The 23,467-nt window shown below is 38.7% G+C and overlaps 2 protein-coding genes across 9 annotated transcripts; both read right to left on the reverse strand.

Annotated features, from left to right (window-relative positions):
• Nucleotides 1-6: 6 nt before the first annotated feature.
• Nucleotides 7-7,637, reverse strand: LOC138851944 (uncharacterized). 8 transcript variants are annotated; one of them, XM_070081512.1, is made up of 6 exons: nt 7,338-7,625; nt 6,417-6,558; nt 5,860-5,953; nt 5,340-5,432; nt 1,194-1,469; nt 7-242 (listed from the first exon to the last, which is right to left on the reverse strand). In XM_070081512.1, exons 1-6 carry the CDS (start codon nt 7,523-7,525, stop codon nt 22-24), a joined length of 1,014 nt encoding a protein of 337 aa, XP_069937613.1. In that variant the 5' UTR covers nt 7,526-7,625; the 3' UTR covers nt 7-21. The 8 variants fall into 8 exon arrangements, with proteins under 8 accessions (XP_069937613.1, XP_069937612.1, XP_069937611.1 ...); XM_070081511.1 differs by having other exon boundaries at nt 5,860-5,956; XM_070081510.1 differs by having other exon boundaries at nt 6,399-6,558; nt 7,338-7,623.
• An 8,286-nt stretch (nt 7,638-15,923) lies between these two features.
• LOC138851945 (uncharacterized) lies at nt 15,924-23,033 on the reverse strand. Its single transcript, XM_070081518.1, has 3 exons — nt 22,871-23,033; nt 17,015-17,201; nt 15,924-16,032 (listed from the first exon to the last, which is right to left on the reverse strand). Exons 1-3 carry the CDS (start codon nt 22,983-22,985, stop codon nt 15,945-15,947), a joined length of 390 nt encoding a protein of 129 aa, XP_069937619.1. The 5' UTR covers nt 22,986-23,033; the 3' UTR covers nt 15,924-15,944.
• Between the last annotated feature and the right edge of the window lie 434 nt (nt 23,034-23,467).

The raw sequence follows: 23,467 nt of genomic DNA on the forward strand, positions 1-23,467 counted from the left end.
ATATGTTCCTTTCTTAGTTGTCTATATTGGAACTGAAGAAACCACTTGTGGCAAAATGTTTGCTTTATTAATGCAATGAACTATACACAAGTGTCTATAATTAGAATGCATTACCTTTTCACATCCAACTAGCAACAAACGTTCAGGTGTTGGAAGTTCAAGAGCATCTGGGGGAGACACGACTTCTGTGTTTGGTGAGTCCAACGCTGTGTTGGTTTGATCATCTAGCTCAACAGGTGATCCTAAATGGAAATGTAACAAAAAAATTAAATGATAAAGAGTGGAAATGTAGTAGTGAGAAAAAGCAACTCAAGCACATCACCAGTCTTCTCTACTGATGGGGTCTAATGGTTTCTACTTAATTTTATGATTTTCAATATATTTAAGCAACAGGCTAAAATATAACAAAAAATACAATATAAAATTTCCTTGGAGGGAAGGGTTGAGGGGGCACACAATGAGTAATATTTTTTTTAATTTATACAATTTTTGAGCTAAGCCTCTGCAACATTACTATACATTTTATAATACTGTATTAAACATTTTTATCTTTTTTAGATAAAAATGTTTTTATATCCCAGCTAAAAATTGAGACCTTATTTTGTGTCCATTTTGTAAAATTCCAAGGTCACATACTTGATATAAAATTCAAGCTATATTTTTTTTTTTTAACAAGTTGGCCGTCTCCCACCGAGGCAGGGTGACCCAAAAAGAAAGAAAATCCCCAAAAAGAAAATACTTTCATCATCATTCAACACTTTCACTTCACTCACACACATTCACTGTTTTTGCAGAGGTGCTCAGAACACAACAGTTTAAAAGTATATACTACGTATAAAGATACACAACACATCCCTCCAAACCACTAATATCCCGAACCCCTCCCTTAGAATGCAGGCATTGTACTTCCCATTTCCATTTCCCATTTCAAGCTAGATATATGAAGTAAAATTTGGAATGGTGTACTGAATCAAAAGTAAGAAGTCAAAAAATAGGGCCTTTGCTGTATTATTTTCTAACTTTAGTACCTGTTCCTTTAAAGTCAGGTATATGATGACATTTTATAAAGATTTCCTTGTACTAATGAAGTAACTATGAGGAACATTAGCCTATTATCTCCTAGTACAGAACTAAATTTTCGAGAATATTACAACGAACTGAAAATACATAAATATGTACTACAGCTGTCATACCAAGAGTCATCAAATCCATCATTGAAAGTGGAGACTGCGGAGAGCGGTGGTGGATGAAAGATGCACGACCCATGTCTCCTCGTGGATCTGGCACCACCCTAGAGTCCCTTGAAACCACTGTTTCAATAACGGAGGGATCATAAACACTCGATTCTACAACAGTGGCTTCTGCAAAAACAGCATCTTGCAGTTTTGATGAATCATGATGAGCTGCTCTCTTAACTTGATGCTCAGCATTATCCTTGTTGCAACCAGAGTCTGTGACTCCACATTTGTCTGGAAATAAAAGGGAAGAATTAATTTTACATTTTTCCACAAAATAGCTAGTTTAATGTGCATCCTATATCTGTCCTGTGGATGGTAACACAAGAGAATAACAACACAAAAAGACCTAGGAAATAAACCCTAAAAGAGTTAACAGAAGTATAATTGGGTATAATGTAGGTCCCCCATTACTGAATATACTGCATTCCTGAATTTTTTTTGTAACTCTGAATGTGTTTTCCAACAAACACCATGTTATGAAAAATTAGACACATGTGCAACATCTTATAGATGTTTTGCCATCCAGTGGCTTTATCCCAAGTATGACTTACTTCCACTGGAGAATCCCACCTACCAGAGACAATGTCTTCGTCTGCTACATGTCCCTCATCTTACGCCAGTATATAAACACCAGTCTTCACGTATGTGCTTCAGACCCTTCACAACTACAGTACTCTTCACCACCTCCAAGGCTGAGGGACTTATTACCTAATCTTTTGTATATAGTTCTACTGTCTTTCAATTATGTCCTTGAATTTGTATTGATAAAGCCAGTGGATGGCAAAATTTCTACAATAAAGATACCTGGATGTTGTACATGTGTCAAATTCTTCATCTTGTCAGTACTGTATACCATAATGAGTATAGAGACATATAATAGAAATTTAATTTCAGTACCTAATAAGGATTAGAAAAAATCATAAACAAAAATAGGTATTGGATATTTAATGAACAAATAATAAAGTACAGTGGACCCCTGCCTTACGATGGCATCGCATTACGTTAAATCTGCCGTACGATACATTTTAATGCAAAAAATTTGCCTCGCCTCACGTGATTTGTCTGGGACGTGTCCCACATGTGGCCTGAGCACGCCTCAGCTGCCCCGTGGATGCCAGTGTTTACAAGCCAGCCAGTGCGGTCGCATCCACGCATACATTCGGTACATTTCACACTATCACAGTGTTCTTAGTGATCGTAGCTGCAAAATAAGTCACCATGGGCCCCAAGAAAGCTTCTAGTGCCAACCCTGTGGTAAAAAGGGTGAAAATCACTATGGAAATGAAGAAAGAGATAATTGCTAAGTACAAAAGTGGAGTGCGTGTCTCGGAGCTGGCCAGGTTGTATACCAAACTCCAATCAACCATCGCTACTATTGTGGCCAACAAAACGGCAATCAAGAAAGCTGTTCTTGCAAAAGGTGCAAGTTTGTTTTCGAAACAGAGATCGCAAGTACTCGAAGATGTTGAGAGACTGTTACTGGTGTGGATAAATGAAAAGCAGATAGCAGGAGATACCATCTCTCAAGTGATCATACGTAAAAAGGGTGAGAAATACGTACTATCGTACCACGGTCAGCTGCTGCTGCACCACCGTCAGCTGTTGCTGCACCACGGTCAGCTGTTGCTGCACCACCGTCAGCTGTTGCTGCACCATGGTCAGCTGCTGCTGCACCACCGTCAGCTGCTGCTGCACCACCGTCAGCTGTTGCTGCACCACGGTCAGCTGCTGCTGCACCACGGTCAGCTGCTGCTGCACCACAGTCAGCTGTTGTTGAACCATGGTCAGCTGCTGCTGTACCACAGTCAGCTGCTGCTGCACCACAGTCAGCTGCTGCTGCACCACTGTCAGCTGTTGCTGCACCACGGTCAGCTGTTGCTGAACCACAATCAGCTGCTGCTGCACCATGGTCAGCTGCTGCTGCACCACAGTCAGTTGCTGCTGCACCACCATCAGCTGTTTCTGACCAACATGACTCATCCCGAACCTGTCCATCCAGCCCTGCCGTGATTGTTTACAAGCCAGGGTGGCCGGTTGCATGCATACATTCGATACATTTTGTATTATTCCATTGTTTATAGTGCTTGTAACTGCTAAATAAGCCACCATGGGCCCAAAGAAAGCTTCTAGTGCCAACCCTGTGGTAAAAAGGGTGAGAAATACATACTATCAAACCACAGTCAGCTGCTGTTGCACCACGGTTCTATATGTTGGACAGTTAAATAACCATGCCACATATAAACTAAATAATATAGATCTTAATACTACTGATTGCGAAAAGGATTTAGGAGTTCTGGTTAGCAGTAACCTAAAACCAAGACAAGAGTGCATCAGTGTTTGCAGTAAAGCTAACAGAATTCTTGGCTTCATATCTAGAAGTATAAATAATAGAAGTCCTCAGGTTGTTCTTCAACTCAATATATCCTCGGTTAGGTCTCATTTAGACTATGCTGCTCAGTTCTGGTCACCGTATTACAGAATGGATATAAATGCTCTGGTAAACATACAGAGGAGGATGACAAAGATGATCCCATGTATCAGAAATCTTCCATATGAGGATAGACTGAGGGCCCTGAATCTGCACTCTCTCGAAAGGCGTAGAATTAGGGGGGATATGATCGAGGTGTATAAATGGAAAACAGGAATAAATAAAGGAGATGTAATAGCGTGTTGAAAATTTCCAGCCAAGACAGGACTCGCAGCAATGGTTTCAAGTTGGAAAAATTCAGAATCAGGAAGGAAATAGGAAAGCACTGGTTTGGTAATAGAGTCGTGGATGAGTGGAACAAACTCCCGAGTACAGTTATTCAGGCTAAAATGTTGTGTAGTTTTAAAAATAGGTTAGATAAATACATGAGTGGGAGTGGGTGGGTGTGAGTTAGACCTGACTAGCTTGTGCTGCTGGGTCTGGTACCATGCTCCATCCTTGAGTGGAGGTGACCAGACTGGGTGGGTCATTGGGCTAATCCGGGGGAGTGGGTCATTGGGCTAATCCGGGTGGGACACATGGACCTGCTCTGCATGGGTCAGTAGGCCTGTTGCAGTGTTCCTTCTTTCTTATGTTCTTATGTCAGCTGTTGCTGCTGCTGCACCACCATCAGCTGTTGCTGCTGCTGCACCACCATCAGCTGTTGCTGCTGCTGCACCACCATCAGCTGTTGCTCCACCACCATCAGCTGTACTACTTGAAGATGTAGAGAGTGTGTTGGTAACTGTTTCCTGTTAAGCCACACCAACAAGAAACAATTAACCCTAGATGGTTAGCCACCCAGGATAACCCAAGAAAGCCAGTGCATCATCGAGGACTGTCTAACTTATTTTCATTGGGGTCCTTAATCTTGTCCCCCAGGATGCGACCCACAACAGTCGAATAACACCCTGGTGAACAGGAAAAAATGCCTGGAACTAGTGCTTATATTGGTGAATTTAAGGCCAGCAAAGGTTGGTTTGAGAGATTTAAGAATTGTAGTGGCATACACAGTATGATAAGGCATGGTGAAGCTGAAAAATTCCAACCCCAACAAGTGTTCAATTGTGACGAAACAGGCCTGTTCTGGAAGAAAATGCCAAACAGGACCTACATTACTCAGGAGGAAAAGGCACTCCCAGGACACAAGCCTATGAAAGACAGGCTAACTCTCATGTTATGTTGTAGTGCTAGTGGGGATTGTAAAGTGAAGCCTTTACTCATGTATCACTCTGAAAATCCCAGAGTGTTCAAGAAAAACAGTGTCTCATCACTCATCAATACTCTTCAATAAAGGTAAGTGTCATTTTAACATTTATTTATGTAGTTATTGTGCATGTCTCATTGTTTTCTTTGTAGGGAAACATATATTTCTGGAAAAAAAATTTTTTTTAATACTTTTGGCTGTCTGGAACAGATTAATTTGATTTCCATTATTTCTTATGGGGAAAATTAATTCGCCTTACGATAATTTTGGCTCACGATGCGCTCTCATGAACGGATTAATATTGTAAGGTGGGGTCTACTGTACTCTTATTTTGAACACAAAGCAATTTTATTTTAATACTGTATGTAAAAATTTTTTATAGAGCTTCCTAAAAGGAAGTGTCAAAAGCAGTTGAAAAAGACATTACCTAATCCAACAGGCAGCAAACGTTCTCTAGATGATATATCTGGATTGCCATACTTTGCAAGATTCTTATGCTCGATGGATTTAAAGGCCTCATCTGCTAGGAAAAAAGCATAATGTATATAAAAAATAGTTAAGCTCGTAAAAAATTTATAACTCAAGAGAAGCAAACAGCCTTGAGTTATGCTGGGTTTGGCTATTGTGCAATGCTCAGCCTAAAAAATCCTGCTTGCCACAAAACACACTAAGGTGCACAAGCTTTAATGTAGGTTAAAATTTTTTTGCATCAAGAAGCACTATAAGGTTGAATCAGTTCCCTCTGGGTAGAATGTTTTAGCAATAACAGTATTGCATTTTTTTTAGCCAAATAATCTAAGAACACAAGAGAAGAGCACTGCAAATGCTAGGCAGGCCCTCAAAAGCAGCCGTTCTCATTCATTTACTTCTCTCACTTATTCTTGAAGCTACCCAGGAACTACTGTATCGGTACCTTATATGAATAAATGGACTTAGTGTCAACTGACCTTTAATAGGTGGTCCAAGAGTGTGAACCGATTTAGGGGACAAGTGACTTCCTGATACTGGCGTTTTTTTCACCTCCCGTCCATTTGTTTTCTGCTGCTGAAATGTATTCCAGTATATCACTATATGTGCTAGCTCAAGAGATGTAAAAATTGCAGAGCAATTTAACTGCAGTAAACTCTGTAAAACTCATCTCTTGAGAAAATTATTTCCTTTTAGAGACTGAGCTTTCAAAGGCCCTGGAAACAAGATATTCTTGAGAAAGCTGACACTTAAACTAATTTTCATATTTAACACATCTTATTTTTTATTGCTCACTAAGTTTTTTTTTCTGAGAAGGAAAGGTAACTCTTTTCCTACTTTTTATCTTTTTTCACATAAGTAATTTGAGAACAAGGTCACCATTAAAATTAGAAATAATACATGTACAAGTAAGACTGGTAAGAGATACCAAGGCACATGATGTAACTTAAAACTAATATTTGGTTTAGAAATGCTGGAAAGATAGTATATTATAGAAGCAAATACATGGAGATCCTACCTCTGAGTGGCTGACTACCTTAGTACCATCTGTTCCAAGAATCCATGTTCGATGACAGTTGTTGTCTACATGACCATTGTTACTTTTCAATTTTCCAGGTGACCCTCTCTCACTGTCCTGAAGCTTTACATCAATTGTGGCAAGTTCAGCATTATGAATTCTGGAAAAATAAAATTAATGTAGAGTAAAATTTTTATTAAGCAGAGCAAAAGTACTAACATGACCAAACCCTTAAGGATCACACACAATCTGGGAAATGAGAGGTAATCAGACCTAATCCATGAAAGGGAAGGGTAGATCCACCAACATCAAGGCCTGTCTCTTGAATGATGTGCAGGCACAAAAAAAAAAAAGTAAGAAAAGTTTAGACTTGATATTGGTTACTAAACAAATAATCCACACACAGGAGAAGGAAACTTATGCTGACATTTTGGTCCGACTTGGATCATTAACTAGTTAATGGTCCAAGTCAGACTGAAATGTCATCATAAGTCAGACCAAAACATAGTCATAAGTTTCACTCTTCTATGTGCTGGTTACCTGGGTAGTCACGGCATTGTGCCTTTTTATTCTTTATCAATTACTAACAGACAATGTAAACTTGTTAATGCAAACAGAAATTTAAAGATACCCAAATATGTTTCCTTGATGCTGGCAAAAGTCTTTTGATCCAAGGAATTGGAACACAGGGCATGATGCTGAAGGCTCAGGATGAGTTGTCTGGCACTGTGGTTACCCACAGTGCCAGACAATAGAAAAGTAACACCAAGAACTATGATCAGCTGTTTTGAATTTCAAAACACTGGATCTGAAAGATATAAATGACTGTTTTATTTATAAAACTAGGTGTGTAATGAAACAAAGATGAAATAGTATTACATAATCTTTCAAAAAGAAAAGCTTAATAATCCTAAAAATTAACGTGGCAATAAAGCTTACTTGACAGTGAAGGATTCATCAAATGCTTGTATCTGTGAAGCCATAACTGATGTAACGGCCTGTGCACGGATGGTCTGTGGAACCATGATGGAAGCAGTTGCAGAAGGAAGTGCACACGGTGTGTGAGAGACAATCACTTTAGTACCACGATCGTGTTCCACACGCAACATAGCTTGTTCACCCTTCATGATGTTTTCATATGGTTCAAGTTCTCCTAGAGATTCCTGTGATCACACAGTTATATGAGAGTACTGTACTGAACTCTTACTGTATAAGATAAAGGATGAAAGTACTGAAATTATCATGGGGAAGCACTAAACCCATAAGGGTCATACAGCACCTGAAAAATGGAAAGAAATCTGGTTTGATGCAAGGAAGGGTAGATCCAATTCCTTGGACTAAGAGTATGGTAATAATAAAAATAATAAATATGGTACACATGACTCAGTATGCAACACATTTCAATAAATAAATGTATTAAAATAAATTTAATGAATATAGAAAAAGGAAAATAAATTTTATAAACAAAAATTTCAAAGCTATTTTTTTTTTTTTTTACAAAATACAACACTGAAGAACCTCTTCAGCAACAGTCATATTGGTGGGCAACATTGTTTCCCACACAAAGGTTCATTATAAGTAATGTGATTTACTTACAGTTTCTCAGCTACTGGTACCTTAGCGAGCCATCGTCACCCCTCATTTAGCCAAACCAGGATTTGCTCACACATGAGGCACTCAACCTTGTGATTCTTTAAATTGTATCTCTATACTAAGTTTGGACCTATTGTAAGACAACAATATGTCATCCAAGAATGGAAAATTAAACTTTTCTTTCTTTCAATATGCTGGCTGTTTTCCACCGAAGCACGGTGACCCCCAAAAAAAAGAAACACTTTCAACATCATTCAACACTTTCACCATCATTCACACATAATCACAGTCTTTGCAGAGGCACACAGGCACAGATATGATAGTTCAGATGTCACTCCAAGCAGCAAATATCCCAAACCCCTCCTTAAAATAAACACCAGTAGTAAATACTAATAACCACGGTAATAAAGAGACTCGTATAAAGGTTATGAAAAGATAAATAAGTCTGACAGCAATACAGGTACCAGCAACAGTGCCAGGCCTTCTAATGTCTAAGTGAAGCATATTGGAAATTCACTAACAACTGAGATGAAAGTAAATTTACAGTACTTAAAAAACTCAAAACGGGAGTAAGTATAACTTGTATTATGAGTGAGTATGATAGTGGCAGAACAACCGTGAATGATTTAAAGGCACAGAAAGATAGTACTCTTTAAAGGCACAGAAAGATACACTTTAAAGGCACAGAAGGATATGCTTTAAAGGCACAGAAAGATACGCTTTAAAGGCAGAGATACTCTTTAATGGTATTTTTCAGACACTGATTGCATAGTCCATGTTAGACGTAAGAATTTATGTAGCCTTGCATACCAAGATGTCAATATTTTATATAAACAGTTCTGCCAGGGGCTCAGCAACAGTGAGTCTTTTTCTGGAAGAATAATGACAGAATATGGACAACATATCAACATAGAGCAAAAGCACTGCAAATACATATTGCAAGATCAACTATAAATCATTATGATGTGTCAACTACCTGATAACTGGAAAACTACAAATATGGTCCTAATTTTCACCTACAAATCATTACTGAAACCAAAAACAATTTAACTTTTGGGTGACAAGAATACCTCTGCCAAACGTATCAATGAAACTATATACAGTAATACTGATATACTGAGATACTGCAAAATGTTTTCTAGTTTTAGCCATGAAAAATTAGGAAACTCTAGAAAAACGTTTTGTCTGCAAGCCCTTGACACAACTAACTAATAAAGGTAAGTGGGTGACTGGTAATGGCAATTGTGGTGGGTAAAGAGGAGATGGTTTTGTTACGATATTAACAAAAACTGACAATTTAAAACCAACAGACTTTACCCGTTGTTTTTGAACTGATTGATCCAGCAGATTTTGTTCTATATTTCCACAGTCTCCTATGTCAATAAAGACCCCTAGTGTTGCCATATGTCTTACTTAACTTGTTAGTAGTGTATACGATTTATAATACGAAAGTCTGTTATACTGAGATTTTAACCCTTTGACTGTTTCGGTCGTACATATACGTCTTACGAGCCAATGTGTTTGATGTATATATACTCAAAAATTCTAACAGCTTCAAATTAAGCGGGAGAAAGCTGGTAGGCTCACATGTGAGAGAATGGGTCTGTGTTGTCAGTGTGCACAGCATAAAAAACATCCTGCAGCAAGCAGTGTATAATGAGAAAAAAAGACTCCGAGCTTGTTTTTGGATTAAAATGCCGACTTTGAGGTGTATTTTCGTATAGTTTTTATGGTTATATTCTCATTTTCGTAGTCACATTTGATAGAATGGAAAACATATTATAGAATGGAAAACATATTGTAGAAAGAGAGGTGATTTTCATTGGTTTCTCTATGAAAAGGACCTTGAAATGGAGCTCAAAGTAGGGGAAATGTTTCATTTTTGCAGATGTTCAAGAGTAAACAAATGACCTCATTGTCCAATAAATGTCCAACTAGCCATTCTAATATGCAGTCATGAATGGGATGACAGTATTTATACAATTATTACAATATTGCAGTAGTCAGCATTACAGTATAGTAAACCTTCTATTTTTTGTTTGAATAAAAATTCAAAATAGAAAGCAAGTTATACCAGAGGGGCCTGGAGACGTGACTGATGAACAAAGAAAATGTTATTTTAGAGCCAGGAATGTCTGCACTGTTCATTCTGGACCCTATTTTGAAACTGGCATATTTTTTAATTTGCGTGATATTGGCCAAATTGAGAATTTCTGACCACTTTATTGGGTAGTTGAAATTGGTAAATGGGCAGTTTCTTGTACTCAATCGATAGAAAAAATGGAGTTCTAAAGAAATAGCTATGAGTTTGGTCGACTGGAACAATGTAATTAGCCGAAAATAGGGTTCAAAGTGGGTGAAATCTCTGATTCGTAAACATAGCCGAGGTCGCTAACTTCGTGAGAGCGTAATTCCGTAAGTTTCCCATCAAATTTCATACTTTTGGTGTCATTACCATCAGGAAAAGATTCTCTATCATTTCATAAGTAAAAATTTTTTTTTTTTCTCCAAGCTGCCAATATCCTACGAATTAACCCTTTGACTGTCACAACCCCAAATCCTGAGGTGTCTCCTGGTGTCGCGCAAAAAAAAAAAAAAAAAAAACCTTAGGAAATGGTAGAGAATCTTTTCCCGATGGTAATGACACCAAAAGAACAAAATTTGATGAAAAACTGATGGAAGTACGCTCTTGCGAAGTTAGCGACCTCGGCGATATTTACGAATCGGCAATTTCGCCCAATTTGAGCCCTATTTTCGGCTAATTCTGTTGTTCCAGTCACCCAAACTCATAGGTATTTCTTTAGAACTTCATTTTTTCTATCAACTGAGTACAAGAAACTGCCCATTTACCGATTTCAACTACCCAATAACGTGGTCAGAAATTTGCAATTTGGCCAATTTCACGAAAATTAAAAAATATGACAATTTCAAAATAGGGTCCAGAATGAACAATGCAGACATTCCTGGCTCTAAAATAACATTTTCTTTGTTCATCAGTCACATCTCCAGGCCCCTCTGATATTACTCTTGCTTTCTATTTTGAATTTTTATTCAAACAAAAAATAGAAGATTTACTGTTATGCAGACTACTGCAATATTGTAATAATTGTATAAATAATGTCAACCCATTCATGACTGCATATTAGAATGGCTACTTGGACATTTATTGGAAAATGACATCATTTGTTTACTTTTGAACATCGGCAAAAATCAAACATTTCCCCTACTTTGAGCTCCATTTCAAGGTTCTTTTCATAGTAAAACCAATCAAAATCACCTCTATTTCTATAATATATTTTACATTCTATCAAATGAAACCAAGAAAATGAGAATACAGCCATAAATACTATACGAAAATAGACCACAAATTTGGCATTTTAATTAAAAAAAGTTTTTTTTTCCTCATTATGCACTGTGTGCTGCAGGATTCTTTTTATATGGTGCACACTGACCACACAGACCCATTCTCTCACATGTGGGCCTACTAGCTTTCTCCTGCTTGATTTGAAGCCGCTAAAATTTTGAGTTATATACGGTGGACACGGTGGCTCGTAAGACATATATATATATATATGACTGACAGTATAGTATACACAATAGCTATTTCCCACCAACATTCATCATCATTCATTCAATAGCTTCTTTTATTATTATCATTTTTTATTATTAGCACACTGGCCGATTCCCACCAAGGCAGGATGGCCCGAAAAAGAAAAACTTTCACCATCATTCACTCCATCACTGTCTTGCCAGAAGGGTGCTTTACACTACAGTTTTTAAACTGCAACATTAACACCCCTCCTTCAGAGTGCAGGCACTGTACTTCCCATCTCCAGGACTCAAGTCCGGCCTGCCGGTTTCCCTGAATCCCTTCGTAAATGTTACTTTGCTCACACTCCAACAGCACGTCAAGTATTAAAAACCATTTGTCTCCATTCACTCCTATCAAACACGCTCACGCATGCCCGCTGGAAGTCCAACCCCCTCGCACACAAAACTTCCTTTACTGCCTCCCTCCAACCTTTCTTAGGCCGACCCCTACCCCGCCTTCCTTCCACTACAGACTGATACACTCTTGAAGTCATTCTGTTTCGCTCCATTCTCTCTACATGTCCGAACCACCTCAACAACCCTTCCTCAGCCCTCTGGACAACAGTTTTGGCAATCCCGCACCTCCTCCTAACTTCCAAACTACGAATTCTCTGCATTATATTCACACCACACATTGCCCTCAGACATGACATCTCCACTGCCTCCAGCCTTCTCCTCGCTGCAACATTCATCACCCATGCTTCACACCCATATAAGAGCGTTGGTAAAACTATACTCTCATACATTCCCCTCTTTGCCTCCAAGGACAAAGTTCTTTGTCTCCACAGACTCCTAAGTGCACCACTCACCCTTTTCCCCTCATCAATTCTATGATTCACCCCATCTTTCATAGACCCATCCACTGACACGTCCACTCCCAAATATCTGAATACATTCACTTCCTCCATACTCTCTCCCTCCAATCTGATATCCAATCTGTTATCACCTAATCTTTTTGTTATCCTCATAACCTTACTCTTTCCTGTATTTACTTTTAATTTTCTTCTTTTACATACCCTACCAAATTCATCCACCAACCTCTGCAATTTCTCTTCAGAATCTCCCAAGAGCACAGTGTCTTCAGCAAAGAGCAACTGTGACAACTCCCACTTTATGTGTGATTCTTTATCTTTTAACTCCACGCCTCGTGCCAAGACCCTCGCATTTACTTCTCTTACAACCCCATCTATAAATATATTAAACAACCACGGTGACATCACACATCCTTGTCTAAGGCCTACTTTTACTGGGAAATAATCTCCCTCTTTCCTACATACTCTAACTTGAGCCTCACTATCCTCGTAAAAACTCTTCACTGCTTTCAGTAACCTACCTCCTATATCATACACCTGCAACATCTGCCACATTGCCCCCCTATCCACCCTGTCATATGCCTTTTCCAAATCCATAAATGCCACAAAAAGCTCTTTAGCCTTATCTAAATACTGTTCACTTATATGTTTCACTGTAAACACCTGGTCCACACACCCCCTACCTTTCCTAAAGCCTCCTTGTTCATCTGCTATCCTATTCTCCGTCTTACTCTTAATTCTTTTAATAATAACTCTACCATACACTTTACCAGGTATACTCAACAGACTTATCCCCCTATAATTTTTGCACTCTCTTTTGTCCCCTTTGTCTTTATACAAAGGAACTATGCATGCTCTCTGCCAATCCCTAGGTACCTTACCCTCTTCCATACATTTATTAAACAATAGCACCAACCACTCCAAAACTATATCCCCACCTGCTTTTAACATTTCTATCTTTATTCCATCAATCCCGGCTGCCTTACCCCCTTTCATTTTACCTACTGCCTCACGAACTTCCCCCCACTCACAACTTTTATTATTATTATTGGCTATTTTAATTCAATGGCTGTCTCCTGCCAAGGCAGGGTGACCCAAGGAAGAAATTACATTCACCAACATTCACTCAACCACTGTCTTTTCTGAGAGTGCTGACATTACAGTTCAGATGGCCCTCCAAATTGCAGCATCCTCACCCCTTCATCATAGTGTGGGCAATGTACTTCCCATATCCAGGACTCAAATTTGCCTAAATGGTTTCCCTGAATCCCTTCATGTTACCTTGCTCACATTCCAACAACACATCAAATCATAAAAAACACTTACCTCCACTCATTCAGATCTAATTTGCTTATATAGGCCTGTTCAGTGCTCAAGCCCATAGCACTCAAAATCTCCTTGACCTTGTCCCTCCTTCCTGGGACAACCCTTAACCCCTCCTTCCCTCTATCCCTGCTTTCTACACCCAGCTCATAGCTAGGCTCTGGGAGAAGAAAAATTTTCGGAACTCTAAGGTTTATCAAAGGTCTTTCTTTCAACACACCGGCCGTATCCCACCAAGGTGGGGTGGCCTAAAAAGAAAAACGAAAGCGTCTCCTTTTACATTTAGTAATATATACAGGAGAAGGGGTTACTAGCCCCTTGCTCCCGGCATTTTAGTTGCCTCTTACAACACGCCCAAACCACCTCAACAACCCCCCTTTAACAAACCCGCTCAACAAACCACCTCAACAACCACCTTACTAAACCACCTCAACAATCCTCTCTGAATTATATTTTTGGAAACCCACACCTTCTTCTAATCACCATGCTCTGAATTCTCTTTATGTCTGTATCTATATGTTAGTGCATCAAGGTGTAACCTCTTCCTCTCACTGTAGCTACCATTAATGATCTAATACACCGATTTGTGTTCAGGGTTAGTAGTGAGGAACTGTGGTAGCAATGACACAACTGGAGGGACTGTTATTCTTATATTGATGGAGTAAGACACAGTCCAGCCTCAGCACGTCTACCCCTTATCCTAGTCTGCACCTAACTGGTTGGCCTATGGCCTAGCCAGACACTGTTCATGTGGAGTCACGTGACACCAGAGTAACGGACAAAGAGGGGCCAACATAGGGTGATACATAATAATAATAATAATAATAATAATAATAATAATAATAAGTTTATTTCTTTGTAAAGGTTACAATGTGTAATTACAATTTTGATTTGCTAAGTACAAAGATAGCCACTAACATGCCGAGGCATTTCGGGCAAACTAATCCTTATACATAGTAACTAATTAAAACTAGATAAGATAATAGTACATAGTAATTATTACTTAGAACTAAACACAGAATAGTGGTTAGCTGTTTTACAATCTTATTTGGACTTAATAATTCTTATGTACACTTAGTACAAAATCTAATTTACAAGGAATGGTGCAGGTGGTAATATTTTATGGAATGGCAGAATTAATAGCCAGGAGGTCACATGATAAAACTAGCCAGTAGATGTTTGGTTGATTTGGTTAATATTGTGAGATAAGATGATTTTTTAGCAGAGTCCTAAATTTATAAGTTGTCTGGGGATCCTTGACTTGTTCCGGTAGCGAGTTCCAGATCTTCGGGCCTTTTATGTGCATAGCTTTCATACATAGTGAGAGCTTTACTCAAGGGACGTTGAAAAGGGCCATATGCCTTGTATTGTGACTGTGCATTCTGTTGTAACTGTCGAAGAGTAGTTTTAGGGGGAAGTTTACAGCGGAGTTTAAAGTTCTGTATATGTAGTAGGCACAATAATAAGAGTGTATGTCTTGTATATTTAGCAAGTTGAGTCTTTTGAAAAGTGGTGGGGTGTGCTGTCTAGCACAGGAGCTGGTTATCACCTGCACAGCAACCTTTTGTTGGATTATTAAGGGTCTAAGGTGGTTGGCTGTGTTAGAGCCCCAGGCACAGATACCATAGGTGAGGTAAGGATATATTAGAGAGTGATACAAGGTAAGGAGAGTTGTTTGTGGTACATAATAGCATATCTTGAAAAGGATTCCTACTGATTTGGAAATTTTCTTGGCTATGTGATGGGTATGGGACTGAAATTTAAGATTATAGTCAAGGAGAAGACCTAGAAATTTGCCCTCAGTGTGTCTTGATATAGGGGAACCATTTAACAGTATGTTGAGTTGAATATTTGAGGCTCTGTTGCCAAACAGCATGAAGTAAGTTTTTTCTATGTTAAGTGTGAGTTTATTGGTCATCATCCAAGCATAAATCTAGTATATACTATACAAATATTGTACTGCTGACATATTGCCCCTGTAGAAATATGCACTATTCAGAAATCTACCCATCAACCTTTTATCCATTAATACATGGTCTATCAAAATGATGTCACCACCTTATATCACTGGGTTTATAAAACTCCCAAAACATTTGCTAAACACCTCCCAAAATCTCTCTCTCCTCTCTTCTCCAAGAGCATTAGCACTTATTATAACCCACTTCTCATAACCCACCTTTATTCTAATATACATAATTCTTGAAATGTATATAAAAAATAAAGGTACTTACTTTGACTCATTGTTCTTTCTTTGCTTCCTGCTGTCTTCTGATCCAATAGATCCCAATTTGAGATGACCATGCATTGTCATACCCCTGCAAAGTCAGTTATATTTAATAGAAACTTTATTATTGTACAGAATAAGTGACAAAATAATCATATATAAGATTATAAAACCTGCCTTGACAGGAAACAGCTGATATGGTAAAAAGATTTCCTAAAAGTCTCAACATAGAGCAAAAGGCTCTGATATAACAACATAATGAGTTACAACATGAGGTATTCAATGCTACAAACACTGGAAATATTAAAAACCTTACCACAGATTAAATACTGAGAATGGAACACAACCAGCTTAACTCTAGTTTGTCAAGTCACCAACAAGTAACTCCATTTCGAGCTCAAATTCTTCAAATCCCGACACTTTTTTTTTTTAAATTAAATATCCCTCACACACTTAACCTCCACCTATTTATCCCTACACTTCTCCTCCAACCATTTTTTCCAACATTCTCCCGAGCCTTTACCCTATATTTTCCCTACATTATTCCTTGCATTCTCCCTCACAGTCATTTCTTACACTTTCCCAGTTTTTCTCTCCACTCTACACTTTACTTTCATAACTCAAGTTACACATCACAGTGAGTGCAATAAATACTTTTGGAATCTGACTGAAAATTCAGAATTTTCACTATAAAAGGTTTCAAATTTTCAAATCATTCTGAATATAAGATCAAAATTCTAAATTTGGAATTACTGTACAATATTATTATTATTTATGCAAAGTGTTAAGCCTGTGTGGGTCATCCAAGCCATAATGAAGACTCAATTGTTTATCTGCTGATCACAGTTAGTTCTCAAATAGGAGGCATTACTGCATTATTTTAAATATTTATTTTAAATATTTACTAGGAAAACAATGAATACAATTTTTTTTAACACTGGCTGTCTCCCACTGAGGCAGAGTGAGCCCAAAAAAAAAAAGGAACACTTTCACCATCATTTACGCTATCACTGTCTTGAAAGAGGCACACGGATATGACAGTTTAAATACTAATGATTTTTCACATGTAATACCTTGTATCCTGGCCAACAGGAGTAAAGGCAGACTTGTGGTCGGCAACATACTGTGCCCGTGCCTCAGTATGAGGCCCTCCTGTAACAAGAGTGATCCGACCACCTCCAGGGAAAAGCCCAGGTGACTGTGGTGGAGAGTCTGCAGGATGCTCAGTTTCATTTCCTCCAATAGATCCTTGACTCACTTCTAAACAGAAAATCAAATGCAAAGTGAGAAACTACATGGGTAGAATAATTATTGTTATTTTCATTTAATAATGAGGGAAAGCACTAAACTTGAAGGGGTCATAGAGCACCTGGAGAATGGGAGATAATTTGTTTTGTTCCAAGAAAGGGGATGATGAGTCCAATTTCTTGGATCAAGAGCCCCTTCCCAGCATCAAGAAACCTTCCGTGAGTGACTGGACAGAAACCACAGAAAAGAAGCACAGGTAAAGAGAGATTTGTATACTGTATTTGAGCCTCAGAGTCTCTCTTCAGAAGACAATCAAGTGATAGAAAACTGCTATTTAACACGACAAAAATCACTATTATTACATCATGTCACATTGCCTCTTTAGCTGGAAGAATTCATGTGACACAGCATACTGATACTGATTCATGAAATCATAATAACACGATCGCAAACAATGGGTTAACCACTGAGCCAGCTGGGTCTAATAAGATTCATGCACCTAGGCATATTTCTATACACTACAGGGAGGTGTAGGATTCATTTGTAAAACCCTACATTTGTGGTCATTGGGGCCTATGATGACCCCCCCCCCCATCAAATACAAGCTTCCCTCAAGCCCTACTTTTTTTTTTTTTTATTATCACACCGGCCGATTCCCACCAAGGCAGGGTGGCCCGAAAAAGAAAAACTTTCACCATCATTCACTCCATCACTGTCTTGCCAGAAGGGTGCTTTACACTACAGTTTTTAAACTGCAACATTAACACCCCTCCTTCAGAGTGCAGGCACTGTACTTCCCATCTCCAGGACTCAAGTCCGGCCTGCCGGTTTCCCTGAATCCCTTCATAAATGTTACTTTGCTCACACTCCAACAGCACGTCAAGTATTAAAAACCATTTGTCTCCATTCACTCCTATCAAACACGCTCACGCATGCCTGCTGGAAGTCCAAGCCCCTCGCACACAAAACCTCCTTTACCCCCTCCCTCCAACCCTTCCTAGGCCGACCCCTACCCCGCCTTCCTTCCACTACAGACTGATACACTCTTGAAGTCATTCTGTTTCGCTCCATTCTCTCTACATGTCCGAACCACCTCAACAACCCTTCCTCAGCCCTCTGGACAACAGTTTTGGTAATCCCGCACCTCCTCCTAACTTCCAAACTACGAATTCTCTGCATTATATTCACACCACACATTGCCCTCAGACATGACATCTCCACTGCCTCCAGCCTTCTCCTCGCTGCAACATTCATCACCCACGCTTCACACCCATATAAGAGCGTTGGTAAAACTATACTCTCATACATTCCCCTCTTTGCCTCCAAGGACAAAGTTCTTTGTCTCCACAGACTCCTAAGTGCACCACTCACTCTTTTTCCCTCATCAATTCTATGATTCACCTCATCTTTCATAGACCCATCCGCTGACACGTCCACTCCCAAATATCTGAATACGTTCACCTCCTCCATACTCTCTCCCTCCAATCTGATATTCAATCTTTCATCACCTAATCTTTTTGTTATCCTCATAACCTTACTCTTTCCTGTATTCACCTTTAATTTTCTTCTTTTGCACACCCTACCAAATTCATCCACCAATCTCTGCAACTTCTCTTCAGAATCTCCCAAGAGCACAGTGTCATCAGCAAAGAGCAGCTGTGACAACTCCCACTTTGTGTGTGATTCTTTATCTTTTAACTCCACGCCTCTTGCCAAGACCCTCGCATTTACTTCTCTTACAACCCCATCTATAAATATATTAAACAACCACGGTGACATCACACATCCTTGTCTAAGGCCTACTTTTACTGGGAAAAAATTTCCCTCTTTCCTACATACTCTAACTTGAGCCTCACTATCCTCGTAAAAACTCTTCACTGCTTTCAGTAACCTACCTCCTACACCATACACTTGCAACATCTGCCACATTGCCCCCCTATCCACCCTGTCATACGCCTTTTCCAAATCCATAAATGCCACAAAGACCTCTTTAGCCTTATCTAAATACTGTTCACTTATATGTTTCACTGTAAACACCTGGTCCACACACCCCCTACCTTTCCTAAAGCCTCCTTGTTCATCTGCTATCCTATTCTCCGTCTTACTCTTAATTCTTTCAATTATAACTCTACCATACACTTTACCAGGTACACTCAACAGACTTATCCCCCTATAATTTTTGCACTCTCTTTTATCCCCTTTGCCTTTATACAAAGGAACTATGCATGCTCTCTGCCAATCCCTAGGTACCTTACCCTCTTCCATACATTTATTAAATAATTGCACCAACCACTCCAAAACTATATCCCCACCTGCTTTTAACATTTCTATCTTTATCCCATCAATCCCGGCTGCCTTACCCCCTTTCATTTTACCTACTGCCTCACGAACTTCCCCCACACTCACAACTGGCTCTTCCTCACTCCTACAAGATGTTATTCCTCCTTGCCCTATACACGAAATCACAGCTTCCCTATCTTCATCAACATTTAACAATTCCTCAAAATATTCCTTCCATCTTCCCAATACCTCTAACTCTCCATTTAATAACTCTCCTCTCCTATTTTTAACTGACAAATCAATTTGTTCTCTAGGCTTTCTTAACTTGTTAATCTCACTTATGGTAGCTTATTTAACCCTTTCACTGTTGGTGCCATAGCACTACAACTTGCACGCCAGTGTTGGTGCTGCAGTACTACGCCAAAATATTAGCGGCTTCAAATCTAGCAGGAAAAAGCTGGTAGACCTACATATGAGAGAACGGGTCTGCGTGGTCAGTGTGCACAGTATAAAATAATCGGGGAGCCAGTGGCGCACTGTGGGAGTCCCATTTCAGTAGGCTTTGTTCACCATGCCTTGCGGTAAGAAATACCTGGCTCCCAGGCAAACTGGGACTCTTTCTCTTCCCAAGTGATGGTTCTAACACAGATGGAAGTGTCAGTGAAGATGAATTTCATGGTTTGAGGAGTTTGTGACCGAAATCAATGACCAGGATACCAGAAATAGTGCTGAAAACCCAGATGACCATCAACGTAGGATAACCCAAAAAAGTCAAAGTGACTTATTTCCATGTGGGTGGTGGGAAGACAGCATGCTTGGTGGGATAGACAGTATGGGTAATGGGTGGTGGTGGTTGTGCAATGCATCATATGACACCAGCCATGCCGCTGACTCAGCACATCCACAACAAAGGCCACCTGCAACCACCCACACAGCACAACCACCTTCCACAAGCTGTAACAGTTCAAGGAACGTGTCCAGTGACTCCATATGTATATATATACAGTGGAACCTTGGGTTCCAAACGCCCCACCATGCGAATTTTTCAAGATACGAACAGTCGTTTAGTCGATTTTTTGCTTCAGGATATGAAAGAAATTTCAGGATGCGAACTTTCCCCTCAAGGGAGGTTCCTTAAATAAATAAATAAAATACATACATGTATTTCTTTGCAAAGGTTACAATGTGTGTTTACATATCATAATACGATTGGAGCAAAGAAAGCCACTATCATGCCAAGGCATTTCAGGCAGAAATACCTACTTAAGACTACACTTACGTCTAGACAGGTGAAAAGTGTACTAGTAGTGGTTACCAGTGTTTATATATAATATAATGATATGTAATAGTACAATAATAATTATAATAATAATACTTGTACGTACTGCATATAATTTAGTTTGACAACACCACCACAATGGTCACCAGTGCACATGTGCTCATGGAGCTACCCTCACGGTGCAAGGAATTCTCGTGATTCCCTTACGTTTCGTGCAATTAATTTGCCAGATTTCTTTCTTCTAACCATGGGTCCTAAGGAAGCAAGTGCAAAGGACAGTGCCGAGAAGAAAAAGAGGATGATTTTCATGGAATTAAAGCAAGAAACGATTAATAAGCACAGACTAGGTATGAGGGTTGAGGACTTAGCGAGTTGAGTACAACAGGTACAACAGGTACTACATGTACAACATGTACTACATGTACCTACAGGTTTAGCGCTTCCCCATGATTAATAATAATAATAATAATAATAATAATAATAATAATAATAATAATAATAATCTACTATATGTACAATACTAAAGCAGGAGTCTATAAAGGCTACAGTGCCAGCAAAGGGCATTACAGTAATTTCTAAGCAGTGGACCTCTGTCAATTAAAAGATGGTAAAGCTGGTGTTGACATGGTTGACGGAGAAACAGCTCACAGGAGATACGTAGTGTAGTGAGATAAACATAAAAATTGTACATAGCGGTTCTTAAGAAAAGTGTGAACTCCTGACAGGATATGCCGCTCTGCATATCTTCTCCAAGGTATGTAAATGTCGTATGTACACCAGATCTAATTCAGTTAGCCTCACAAACTCTGTTTTCTCTGATAATAACACCTGTGACATTTCATAGCGAGAATACGCGACCACTCCCGACCACAATCCTCCTCCCTCCGCCGTCCATGTAATGACATATTTTATTCATTCTAGAATGTATATCAGGTTTCTATGTTATTTATATTGTTTATTATGTCATATCAGATGAATTGTGACAGATAAAGAAGCCACAGAGTTGATATTAAGGTTATTTTGTCATGCCTCCTGAGAGCAGGAATTCAGCTGGAACAAATTAATTGCATTTCAATTAATTTAGATGAGGAAAATCAGGATACGAACAAGTCCACGGAATGGATTAAATTCATAACTCGAGGTTCCACTGTATTATAGAACAAAAGTAATAAACAACTTTTTTTATTGTTGGTTTGTGTAAACAAGTTTGTAAACAATGTAATGATAATGTTTGTGCGGTTATTGTATTGCATACAACGAGTGGATATTTATACATTATACATTATATTGGTCTCACAGGACACAAAAGTTACTTGAAAAAATAAAATATTAAAAAAAAAAAAAATAGAATAAAAGGAAAAATAATATTACTGAGTGAGTGGCAGTAGCCAATGTTGCCGTAAGCGGTTCACTTTCTGTCAACTTCATGCCTCTATATCTTATTAAGTACTGATGGCAAAAAATTTTTTTCTTTTAAAACACAGAAAAATATTCTTAAGATTTTGGTAATAAAAATTTTTTTTTTCGAATATTTTCGACACTGAGAGCAGGTTTGTGATCAGTCCTGTTGACAGTGAAAGGGTTAATAAGTAAATTTTTTAAGTTTTGGGTACACATCATACACTCTTATTTACAATGGTCTTGACAGCACACCAAAGTTATGAGACAATAAAAAGTACTTTATGTAAATTTAATCTTGGATAACCCAATAAAGTCAAAGACTACATATATGTCTGAGGGCCTTAAACTCACAACATCCAACTAGGAATGGTAAGGCAACATAAACACTCTCCAAATTCCAAAAACAACAATGCGCAATGTCAATAACTGTATTAATTCTAATGAATTAAGAATCTTCAAAACTTGTTTGGCTTCATTTGAGGGTCATAGAATGTAACTCAATTATTCTCATAAGTTGTTCACTCTGTGCTCCACATTTTCACATTTACGTAGCTTCATTGTTTTTTTTTTTTTTTGAACCTAACCCTCACAAAAGGTGAGAGCCTACAGTACTTGTAATCCATGCAATAAGTGCTCTCAAGCATTTACAAAAATTATATAATCAAGTGTTTATAATCAAATTCTAATGCTACCAAGACTTAACATATACATGACAACAAACCTCTAGAATATGCAGAGCTGGCAGCACACAAGGTTGGATCATCAACTTTCTGACAGCGATGAAAATGATTATCTATGGTATTCAGTACTATACGCACCAGAGAGAGCGCCTGCATTGAGAGTGGTTGACTGCTATACTTATACTGAAATTGCAACAAATTATTTAGTGACCAAAAACACATTAATTAAGAACAAAGACTGTGTAAGTTTGTAAAAACTTTCACTATACTGCCTGAAGAAACAAGGAAGTTAGAGACAGGCTATATAACTGGAATGGAATCAGAATGAGGGAACATTAATACGGTACATTATACTTTATGTGATTCAAGGTTTAAAAATTTTTAAGTACTGTATAATATACTGTGCTCACAATTAAAGAATGTCAGTCCTCTCTCCAACCATGACCACAGGATAGGTCGTCCCTTATGCCTCGCATCCTTCAATCATCTAGGAAATGATTAACACACATTATTCAGGGTTTCATGGGGTAAATTCCCCCACAACTTGTGGATGGCAACCTCCAGTTGTGGGAGTGGGCTAATATCCTTTTCCTCATAGATCTCTCTTTATCACACCCCAAAGATTCTCAATGGTGTTC

This window comes from Cherax quadricarinatus, unplaced genomic scaffold (genome assembly GCF_038502225.1).
Source record: "Cherax quadricarinatus isolate ZL_2023a unplaced genomic scaffold, ASM3850222v1 Contig2942, whole genome shotgun sequence".
Taxonomy (NCBI): domain Eukaryota; kingdom Metazoa; phylum Arthropoda; class Malacostraca; order Decapoda; family Parastacidae; genus Cherax; species Cherax quadricarinatus.

Coding starts and splice junctions, on each gene's coding strand:
- LOC138851944 (XM_070081509.1), bottom strand. CDS start 7,525: ATGAAGGGTGAACAAGCTATGTTGCGTGTGGAACACGATCGTGGTACT. Junction 6,559..7,337: donor GATGAATCCTTCACTGTCAA/GTAAGCTTTATT, acceptor TTATTTTTCCAG/AATTCATAATGCTGAACTTG. Junction 243..1,193: donor GATGGATTTGATGACTCTTG/GTATGACAGCTG, acceptor ATTTCCATTTAG/GATCACCTGTTGAGCTAGAT.
- LOC138851945 (XM_070081518.1), bottom strand. CDS start 22,985: ATGCAGGCGCTCTCTCTGGTGCGTATAGTACTGAATACCATAGATAAT. Junction 17,202..22,870: donor CAGCTCTGCATATTCTAGAG/GTTTGTTGTCAT, acceptor TTTTCTGTTTAG/AAGTGAGTCAAGGATCTATT. Junction 16,033..17,014: donor CCTGTTGGCCAGGATACAAG/GTATTACATGTG, acceptor CTGACTTTGCAG/GGGTATGACAATGCATGGTC.